Raw genomic sequence first — 11,480 nt, 5'->3', positions numbered from 1 at the left:
TTTATAAACAATTTTCATCTCAAATATTTCAGAGAATGGACTTTTTAATGGCCCTTGGAAAAGTAGGGCAAAAATTTGAGAACAATCCTATATGAAACATCACTGATTTTTCAAAGTCTTGTGGGATCAACAATATATAGGGTAAGGAAATCCAATAAATTCTTACATTTCGAAGCCTTGCAGGATCAACAAAATAGAGGGTAAGGAAATCCTTCACAGTTTTGATTCTTTCTTTTCTCAGACATCTGTGAAAAGCTCCATCTTTTCCTATCTTTTCTAGGCGCCATACTTCATCTGCCAGAGAAGGAGGGTGATGCTTCTTGTACACTACAAAAAGAAACCCAGGCTGGTTATTAGTATGTAACTCAAGTCATAAGAGAAAGAACCTAAGCACAAAAAAGGATCTAAGGCATTACACTTCATCGGTATCACGTCCTGTTTAAGGCACATCTCACGTGTTAGCGGAAAGAATAAAGAGAATACTACATCTGATAAGAGAGTAAAGAAGCCAGGAGGAAACAGAAAAAGATAGAAGATCAATGATTAATGGCAACTTAAGTCACCTAACTTCTAATTAATGACGAGTAAACTGGTGATTTTGTGTTTCCTAAAGAATAAAATGCATGAAGCAAAAGCCTTGCAATATGCAACATAGACAAGATAAACCTGAAAGGAAGATACGTATTATGTCTATTGTCTCTAAACACCAGAGGGGTATAGCAAGAAGTAGTTTGAAAGGTGAAGATAGCTCTAGAAGTATAATTGAGGTTCAAGTTCAAGCAACTTAGTAATGCACAAAATATTAAACGTGCAGAGTTTAAACACTACCGTTATTAGGTTCCAAAAATTGAATACAGGACAAATAAGCATCATCTCTATACTTCTGATTGGATCTGTTAAAGAATAAAATGGAACAGAATACCTTTCTAGGAAAAAGGAGATGGGAAGGGCATTTAGAAGAATTGAGTACACAGGTACTTTCATAGTTTTATTAAATTTAGACCAAAGATGTACTCCACAGAAAAAAAAGGATCAAATGCTCCATAAGACAGATGGACTCAATTGATCTTAGAATCCAGGAAACCCAAATATTTGTACCTTTGCCGAGCTACTTATCCCCATTATTTCAACTGACGAAAATCTGAAATAGTTTCAATCAAATGAAATTATTTGTGATATCCAAAAGCTCTATTATTACTTCATCTTACACCAACAGGTCATCAGACATCTATAACTAGTGTGTGCAGTCAATTTCTCCTGACTTCTAGAAGATGCAAAAGTACCAAGTAAAAATATAATGTAGGAAAGTACACAAGATCATATCATGGAGGCAGCCAAAAAAAAAAACTGCTCCACAATGATAGCATCTTCCAGCAATTGATGACTTGCATCAAAGAAAAAAAAATGCATGCGCACATGAAAAAGAGCACATAAATCATCTTCAACCATCAGAAGAGGAGTGACTAAAAACTATGGGAAAAAGAAATAGCACAGAAAACCAATGATGAATTTAACAGCTAAAAGTAAAGCTTCAGTAATGGAGACTACACAGAACTAATAAATACTTTTAAGTTCCAGTTATTGCCTACACAATGAGAACCAAAGTTGAGCCTTTCCCATTAATCGACAATTTCGCTTCCTTTGCAATTGCAGACTTAACAACTTAAGAGTTAACTATAAGCCTGAACCATAACATTTTAACAAAAGAACCCTCTTTAAAAGTTGGAACCAAATTTTGTTTTCATCATGAATGTCACTGGCATTGGCAGGCTTGCTTTGAGAAAAAGGAGCACAACAATAACAAGAAAAAATATTTCTGCTTGCCTGTCAAGCAATGCGCATGAGAGAGAGAGAGAGCGTGTGTGTGTGTGAGAGAGAGAGAGAGAGAGGCAATTAAAATTCTTACATTCTCCACGATGATCCCTGACAATGAAGGAGTCTGTTTTGGCCTCTTTCACTCTGTTACCATCAGAATTGTCCACAACTCTTGCCCCCAGCCTGAATTTGCGGCTTCTTGTCCAGCTTGAGTTGTCTGTGATAGAAATGTCACTGACCACACCAATGCCCTGTTCAAGAGTCAAAAAAGCATCCCCAGTGAGAAGGGGTTTCTTGCCTTCCCTTTCTCTGACAATATTATTCTTGAACTCTTCAAAGGTCCAATTATCGCTTTCATCACCATCAAAATCTCCCTCAAGAACTACTATTTCAACTTTTGCAGCAGATTGAGGACCAATGGAAACAACTTGCCCAGTAAAAGGATCAACTAAGGCAACTTGTAGATTGTTAAAATCCCTGCCTTCTATACGTGTTCCAGTAAAAACTGGAAGAGAAATGCCACTTAGAAACTGTAACTGTAAACTTCCTGATTCAGAAGGGCATATCTCTTTCCCACAAGTCCTATTTTAAAAAATTATGCATCTAATTAGCATTTTAGAGTAGTAAAGGTAATAGGCTAGACTTTGAGCATAACTCTCAATATTTACCTTCTTATACTGATCAAGTACTTTTTCATTGCCAAGTCAACTTCCTCTTTCACCTGAGAGTTCATGCAACAAATCAACAAAATAGCATTCTGGGAGAAGTAAATAAAGAACGAAGGGGAAGAAACTCCACGAGCAAGGTATAAAAAGTGCTTTGTCCTATTTGCATAGTGGTGTTTATTTCGTAGTATTGAATCTGTAAACATTCAAATCATACTGAAGATTACAGTTGCACCATCTCCTGGCATAATCCCTTTTAAACAACCAATAAATCAAAGCAGAATAGATCTGAAAGGCAGAGTAATGCACAGATGTATTTCTGAATTGAATTCTAAACAGATTGTTTCTGCAAGTCCACTTCAAGAAAAAAGCATCCAGAATGTTTGCAGATGTTTTAACAACTTGACCAAGATCAGCTTCTCATATGAAGCATGTTGCTATGGAGGAGAGTAAGATTTGACAGAACATATTAGACATCAAGAAATGTAGTAAACTGGAAACTGAGGCATAGAACTAACTTTTTCCATAACTTTCACCACTTCATGATAGTTGGTCATATAAGAATGTAATACACCCCGAAATTGATTGTGCATAAGCTCTCCAGAGAGAATTGACTAAGACATAAATCCATTCATCCTTTTTCGAGTATCAGGAGTCCAAGGCTTCTTAACATCTAAAACCAATGACTTAAATCTAAAAGAAGAGTTGCTAAGCAAAACTTTTCATCAATGTAAAATGCAGGAGAGAAATTGTTAGACAGGAATTGCTTGAAAGACAAGAGCTTACAATTTTACGGATCATTGGCTCAAAAGCTGGCTCGATCAATTTTTGCTTTCTTCGCAAGGTTATTGACTCCAAAGCTGGCATGATATTACCATCAAAAGGGATTCCTTTGTCTTCATGTGCAGATGCTACTAACATATTGCAAGCATCACCCTGTCCATGAATATTCATAAGCTGCCACAAGCTTGAAGTACAACAAACGGAAAAGGAAAAAGAGAGAAAGAAAGTGAAATTGGTTTTCATGAAGGATTCCGTGGTCTCTTCTGGTAGATTATATAACATACTTACACATACTGGTGCAGGGGCTGGAACCTGTCCAACCATATTATCAGGTTTGCATGTTTGAGCGTGTCTCACCGTGGCCTCCCACTGCGTTGGACGCAGACCTACTAGCTGTCAGTTGTACAAAATAACATGCATTAATTCTAAAATACGGAGTAAGAAACTTTCCAACTATTCACGAGATCTTGAACTTCATCCACTCAACTATTGTTAGGTTAGCTTACCAAAAACAAAAACCAGCATTAGGTTTGAAGGGAAAAAAAAAAAGGTCCAGCATCTAGCTGAAGGGTTATTACAGTAATGTAGTATGGTCTTGCATTTCTTTTTGGGCATGGGCATTTATTTGCTGTCTTAACATCATCCTAGACAGCACATACCTTGTAGATAACCAATTAGCATAAGAAGTAGAAGAGTATCATGCAAGAGAGCAGCTCTCATTTTCAGTGATAAGGACAAATCAGCTATAAAAGCTGGTGGCATAGCTACATAGACAGGTATCAGGCTCCTTAAGAATATACAAAGGCGAAAGAGGAAAATGATGAGTTTTAGGTAAGTAAAGTTCTACTTAGTTGACATAGTTATAATGCTATAAATAGTATGTTTAAACTGGCCATGTTGAACAAGAAGATGCAGTGAATCGTGTATGCACCCAATAATTTGTTGCAGAGTGCCAGTATAAATTAAGTAAAGGAGTGAACTTTACACATTTGAGCTCTTCCGGGTCTTCTGAGAGTCTAGTCTGGAAATCCTTCACATAGTTCACATTTGCCCCCTTCAGACGTTCATGGGTAGCACCATTTTTCGCAATGTTCTCTAACCGCCAAACCTCATCAGATGCAGATGGGGGGTAATGCTTCTGGGTATCTGCAGAAATAGCATTTAGCAGATGTTGAAGTTCTTATACTCGTCATCCAAGTTTTCTATTTGTTTGATTTGCGTAACAGCATAGTTCTCAAGATGCTAGATCCTTTGATGTCCTGTTTTTCAGCGGTACATTTACCTCATATGTGACAATACTCAAAGTTGAAACTTACAAAGAATACAGAAATACCAGAAAACAAATATTTTGCCTATTTAGAACTGAGTTACAAGTATCAACTAAAAACATGCTACCAGAAAAGCTTTACAATATGCTTTTTTTTCAAAAAAAAAAAAATGGAATTCACAAATCCCCTAGGAAATCAAAAGTAATCCAATAGATCTCTGTCAATCTCTGTCATACATTTATAGGCATTCTCCAACTGTCACATTTCTCAACCCTCTTTTCATTTCCTTTCAACAACTACGAACTTTATCTATTCTACAGTATTTCATTTGATTTTGGTCTCCTCTGGTGCTAATATCAAGTGACAACCTAACTTCAGGCCTCATTAATTTATCTTTTGACTCTCATATCAACATCTCAGATCAGTTTTTACAATTAATAATGCCAAGTTCACACTGCCTATTTACTTTTATCTTAAAGCAGTTCTCTAGTATAATGGCATTCAATCCTTTGACAATGTTTAATTTGAATTGGGTAAAATGACATAGTAGAGGGGGAAAAAAAAGAGAAAAAAGGACTGGGATCCCTTACATTTTCCACGATAGTCAAGGACTTTGAAAGATTTTGTCTTCGCTTCGATTACTTGACTGCCATCAAAAGTATCAACAACCCAAGCCCCTAGCTTGAAGATGCCACCATTATGGCGTTGAGAACTTCTAAACATAACATCAGACAAAGACACAGTTCCTTTATTCAATTTCGGTTGCAAATTTCCTGCAAGAACATATTGTTTTCCTTCCCTGTCTCGAGCAATTTTACTTTGAAACTGTTCAGCTGTCCAAGCATCTCCTTCATCATCATCCAGACCTTCCTTGAGAGCAACTATTTCCACTTTAGCAGAGGCTTCTCGTCCAAAGTCAACAACTGCTCCTGTACAATTATCAATCAGAGACAGTTGCAAATTGCTACCTCCTTCTCCTTTGATTTGCTCACCAGTTCGAATAGGAACAGAGATATTGCTGTTGAATTTTAACTTCATGCATCTTTGTTTGGTCTCCTGTATTGTCTTCTCAAGATTACTGGACACGAAGCATAGGCATGTCTGAGCTGTTATACTTACATAGATAATGTAAATAAAGAAAACACTATAAAACTATCATGTACCAGGAAGTTCAAAATGGAGCTTTGAGTTTGCTTCTTACCTCCTACTACTAACCAAAAGCTTCTCCACAACCACTTCATGTTTATCTATTCTTTGACCAATAGCAAGCTTCAATTGATGCACGAAGCATAAATCAGAAACAGAAGCATCTCAATATTATCATACATCCATTGGCAGAGTTCATACTTGGGATTTTATTAGATCTCAGACGAACAAGATACAAAGGTGAAAACTTCTTCTGCTCACACGGCAACAAAATTTTTTGGGGAAATAAATATACTTCCATGATTAGAAATAAGAAGAATATTCATCAAGCAAGAAAGCAAAAATTTCTTTGATTTGCAAGAAAAAGGAAATAATCTTGCTTTTTCGATTTGCTGGAAAATTTTCTTGTTTTTGGCAATAACGAAGAAGTCTATAGCATGTGCAAAGACTTCAACAACAGATGACAAGTACAGACCAACATGGATACTACTACTGGGATTTCAAATAAGAAAAAATGAAATAGAAGAGACAGAAATAATAAGCAGCTAGTCAGCAAGTGGTTCTCTTCATCTTTTAGGTAATAATCTTCAATTTTTAGCAACTATCTATATTAAAGTAATAATTATCCAATTTTTGTTTGTTTCATACTGCTTCAAGTTCACTATTCAAGAAATGCACAGATATACAGAGCTACCTTTGAACTATTATAAGCATTATACGTTTCTTTTTCCAGAGATCTCTATTAGAGTACAAAAGTAAAGAACAAAGAGAAAAGGACGCAAACGTTCATAACTTTGGTGGGGAAAAAAGGCAGACAGCTGAGAACGAGAAAATACCTTCAAATATGCTAAACTCAATTCCAAACCAAATCATGAAATCACAATCATATGCAAATCATAAGCTATTTCTACATGATGCAGCTCACAAATAAGTTCTTGGCCAAAATCAAACTTACAATTCTTTGATTCATCTCCTCGAACCGTTGCTCCTGAAGGTTTCTTATACTGTTGAATTTCTGATTCACCATATCCTCAAGTTCTTCCAACCTATCATTTCAATTAGAAAGCAAAAGCCCAGAACGAACAAAAAATTCACAAGCACAGTACAAAAATTAGAACAAATTTCAGTACTAAACTATATTCATCAACAAAATTAAAGAAAAGTTGATCTTCACTTACCTCTTTGAGCGCAAAACTGCCAACCCCTCGTAACTAGAACAGTTTCCTTCCTCTGATCCAAGCTTGCTGCTTTCTTCAGTCTGCCATTCTTCTCGCTCCTTTTTTTATTCTGCTTTTGGTGAATCTGTCAAGGAATCCAAACAAAACCCAGATGGGATCGTTAAAGAAATTCTCAAAATCAGAAGAGAATCGAAACTTCTCACAATTTCAAGAATATCAGAAGAAGCTTTTCTTTTAAGCAAACAATTGAGGCCAAAACAGCTAAAGACAAAAAGGCCTTGTCATTGTGGAAAAATCATTCAACTGCCACAAGGGTTCTGTGCTGCTGTGTGCTGCCGTCTCTTACGTATCTCTTACTTCAACTGCTACAAGTTGTTTTGGACTTTGGAGGAATTTGTGCTTAACATGGCTGAATTTTACCTGAGCTTTCTACAATTCTTATTGTCACATAGGACAAATAAATAATGAAATTTTGGACTAATATTTCTTATATTGCCGGTGTAAACAAATTTTGGCACGAATTGATATAAATTTACTATACATAATCGCTATTTATGTTGAAACAATTTGGAATATTATAATGATAAGAATCAACAAGGAAAGGTTACTTTTGCGTAATTTTGGTACTGTTCAAAAATGTTTACAAAATGGGAAACAAATGAGAAATTACATCACATATATACATATATATGTGCGTCTATGTATGTATGTATGTATGTATGTATGTATGTATGTGTGTGTCTGTGTGTGTGCGCGTGCGCGTGGTGTGTGTGTGTTAGGGTAAAAGCTGGATAATTGTAGAAACTCCCTGAGGTTTCTGACACTTGCACTGACTTTTCCTGTAGTTTGAAAAATTGCACTGACCGTTCCTGAACTTACTATTCCTTTACAAATTCAGTCCAAACGATTAAAATATTGTTTTAGAAAGTGAAATTAGAAATTTGTACCAAGTTTGCCCTTTGTGCTACATGTTCAATGAATGTCAAAATACTACAAATGAATTAATAATTAATAAACTTTTAACAATTAATAAACTTTAAGAGGGTGTAGTTTATGGACAAATACGCATACCTATTTAAAGTACCGGCTCTTTATGGATATTTTACTTTCAAACATTTAATTTATAATAAACATATCAATGTTTGTAAGTAAAATTCAAAAAGTGTTACAGTAATATTCTTATAAAAAGGAAATCGGTAGGTTGTCTACTTAATATAAATTAAATATTAATTAATTAAATTTTTAAACATTTAATTCATTTTAAGTAGATAACCTACCGATTTTCTTTTTGTAAGAATATTACTGTAACACTTTTTGAATTTTACTTACAAACATTGATATATTTATCATAAATTTTTGAAAGTAAAATATTCATAAAGAGTCAGTACATTAAATGGGTATGCGCATTTGTCCATAAACTATACCCTTTAAATTTTATTAATTGTTAATTGGTTTGTAGTACTTTGTTATTCATTGGACATGTAACACGAAGGGTGTAGACACCAAATTTTGAATAATTTGTATGTGGCATCTACTTCATGATTTTTATTTTAGATCGCTTGCATTTAGTTCATTGTTGTGTGTTTTGCATTTTTAGTTGTTATTTTATTTTAGTTTTATTCATTTTGCCCTTTTAGTTTGTCTATTCATTTTTATTTTGTCATTTCAGGTTTTTAATCACTTTTAAATTTTAGATTTTAGTTTTTAGTTTTTTTTAGTTTTTAAGTTTATAGAGTTTTTAGAAAGAAAAGAAAAAATCATTTTAGTCATTTTGTTTAAATTCAATGCTTTCTTGAACGGGAAAAAATGAAAAATGATGAAAAATGAAAATGAAACAAAAAGAGATGGAAAAATGGCCATTTTTGTTGTTTTTAGTTGTTTAGTTTTTAAATTATTTTCGTTATCATTATTATTATTATTACCTGGTTTTTGTCAATTTGTTATTATTATTATTATTTATATTTTATCATTTCTGTATTTATTAAGTTGAAAGTTTAAAAAAAAAAAAAAGAGTGATACGCGGCAGCAAGCTGCGTTTTTCGCAGCTTGCAAAGAAATGTTCGGCAGCTCCTTGGGTTGCAAATATAGAAGAGCTGGCTTGAAGTTTAGGGTTATCATGGGATATAAAAGGAAAAGAAGGGACAGCCGCAGGGAGGATAGAGAGGATACGGCGTAGAGAAAGGCAGAGGGCTACGGGACTTCATTGAAGGGAGCATGGTTGAAAACAAAGGGGAAAAAAGAGAGAACCGGAGAGTTGGAGTTGACGGCTGAGTGTAAAAGGCTAGGTTCTGAAGGAAACAGAGGCAAGAATAAGAGAGAGAGCAGAGGGAAGGCTAGAGGTAGATGAGATTGATGGTTGATCAAAGAGCGGCGGCAGCGCGAGGAAGAAAGGAAATTTGGATTTGCAAGAACGGTGCTGTGTCATCATCACTGCCTTCCCGTTGATATCCTTCAAAGGCTGGCAGAATTGTCCGAATCCTTTCACGGTCATTTCCACGACCCATTTGGCGATTAAGCGGGCTTCCACGTTTAGTTGGCAAAAGAGGTAACAAAAGAACGAAGCAAGAAGGATGCTCGGCTAGGGGATTGCAGAAAAGGAAGGATCGGAGCTCCAAGTGACCAGGTCAGCGGCGCTGTTTTCCACTGGTGCTTCCCCGAAGATCTGGTGAATCTGTTAGCCCTCATCCTTGATCATTCTGCGTTTCATTGGGTGATTAAGGTAATATTTTCATTTCTTTTCCAGTCAAGTATCATGAGATGTAGATCAGGATGTAGGGAATCTTTGCCGCTGCGTTTTGTTTCTGTGGCTGCTTGTTTGAGTGTTTGGCTCATGGTTGATTGATTCGCTCTCTGTTGCTTGCTCTCTTTTACATCAGTTGATATTGATCTCATGGGCTGGAGTGTTTAGATTTTGTATGTGTTTTGACAAAGCCGAGGTTCCCAAATCACACAAAACTGTAATCAATCCAAGTCAGTCTATACAGGTCCAAAAGCATTGATTCCAAAGGCATATGAAAAGATAAGACATCAAGCTACATTTAATCAGAAGACACCAGCACAAAATTCAAACCAATTCCAGTCAAAACAGACAATTTACTATCGCAGTTCGGACATTCTGTTCACCAAAAACAGCAACAGTAAAAACGGTATAACTCACTCTATACTACTCCAAATGCCCTGAAATTTTTCAGACACTTCAAACTCATCAATACCTACAACTTTCATGTTTTGAGAAAAGTCCAATTCGGCCTCTATCTATGACCTAAAATTTCGGACAGAATGTTCAACCAAGAACCCTAATTTTCCAGAAATTCTTCCAAATCCAAAATTGATTGCAATTATCAACTACTCACACCTACTAGTGTCATTATAGGCCATTGCCAACCATCAAATATGGCTACAACATCCACTTCATATTAAACCAGAAAATTCATCATAAAATTAAAACCTTCACCAAAACTCTTCAAATCAAGAAATAAAGCATATAATCCATCACTTTAGCCACTTCTAAGCCAAACATAAGCATCATTAGATGTAGTAGGGTGTTCAAGCATCACTTACCAAGAAATCAAGAGAGATAGGGCTTGTGGACACCTTAGCTCTTCAAATCAACTTCACTAATACACTTATTAGCACTAGAAGAAAGGTTTTTATGGAGTGAAATCTAGTCTAAGCTCTTGTTTGTGGAAGATTGAGTGAGATGGAAGCTTGAAATTTGATGAACTTTCTTCCTTCTTGCAAGAGAGAGGGCCAGCCAACACAAGGTAAAAAAATGGTGAATTTTGTGAATTTTTGGAGATATTAACTAATTTTGGTCAAAAGTCAAAAATGTGAATAGTAAACCATAAAGTCCAACCAATCATATTGTGACACTTGTCACACTCATTAATGCATTCTTATCTTTCTTTTTTCCCTCTCACATCAATCACTTCACACATTCTACTTATCTCTTAACACCCGATAAATTTTACACGGTATCTGAAACTTAACCTTATTGGCCGAATTTTTCCGAACTTTTCGCACTAGTGGGTCCCACGTCCGAAATCCGTTCTTATTTTCTCAAAATCTAACCGATACTAGAAAAATCATCTAAAAACTATATTTACTCATAAAAATTATCTGGGGAACTTTTCTAATAAGAAAATGTGGAAAAGCGGCGATAAATAATCTCCACTGAAACTTTCTAATATTGCAACACTAGAGGTTTGCTAATCATTCAAACTTACTAAACCTTTGTAATTAAAACAAATCCTATATTTACCTATGTCAAAGCACACACTAGAATACCGAATATAAATTATAGCTTGAACCTTATAATCATAATACGTAAACTAGGATTTCCAACTTAACCGAATTAGGGTTTCCTTCCTAGCCATAAAACCCTTTTTTTCCAAACCAAATATCAAATAACCCTAATATCGACTTACGATCGGACTGGGGCCTCACACAGTTCGTAGTGTATCCAGGTCAAAATTTCAAATTACAGAACCAGAATCTCACATTCGGGCTAGTTAACTGCACTATGTGTAAACAACAATAACTCAGGCTACCGAAGTCCGATTAAGGCGTTTTTAGAGACGTTGGAAAGCTAAAACATGGCACTAAAACTTCTATGTTTTGGCCAA

The 11,480-nt window shown here is 35.5% G+C and overlaps 1 protein-coding gene across 1 annotated transcript; it reads right to left on the bottom strand.

The window, feature by feature from the left end:
* Positions 1-28: 28 nt before the first annotated feature.
* LOC113758090 (calmodulin-binding protein 60 A-like) lies at positions 29-7,312 on the bottom strand. Its single transcript, XM_027301120.1, has 10 exons — positions 6,856-7,312; positions 6,633-6,723; positions 5,733-5,800; positions 5,122-5,609; positions 4,249-4,409; positions 3,558-3,656; positions 3,267-3,416; positions 2,484-2,536; positions 1,907-2,397; positions 29-327 (listed from the first exon to the last, which is right to left on the bottom strand). Exons 2-10 carry the CDS (start codon positions 6,702-6,704, stop codon positions 29-31), a joined length of 1,881 nt encoding a protein of 626 aa, XP_027156921.1. The 5' UTR covers positions 6,705-6,723; positions 6,856-7,312.
* Between the last annotated feature and the right edge of the window lie 4,168 nt (positions 7,313-11,480).

The sequence above is a fragment of the Coffea eugenioides genome, unplaced genomic scaffold (assembly GCF_003713205.1).
Source record: "Coffea eugenioides isolate CCC68of unplaced genomic scaffold, Ceug_1.0 ScVebR1_3598;HRSCAF=5059, whole genome shotgun sequence".
Taxonomy (NCBI): Eukaryota; Viridiplantae; Streptophyta; class Magnoliopsida; order Gentianales; family Rubiaceae; genus Coffea; species Coffea eugenioides.
This window is presented reverse-complemented; position numbering and strand designations above follow the sequence as displayed.

Bases quoted from the DNA above. Each gene is read 5' to 3' on its own strand.
- LOC113758090 (XM_027301120.1), bottom strand. From the start codon at position 6,704: ATGGTGAATCAGAAATTCAACAGTATAAGAAACCTTCAGGAGCAACGG. The intron at 5,610-5,732 runs GTAAGAAGCAAA...CTTCGTGTCCAG, and splicing joins CTTTTGGTTAGTAGTAGGAG to TAATCTTGAGAAGACAATAC. The intron at 4,410-5,121 runs GTAAGGGATCCC...CTATTTCTGCAG, and splicing joins CCTTGACTATCGTGGAAAAT to ATACCCAGAAGCATTACCCC.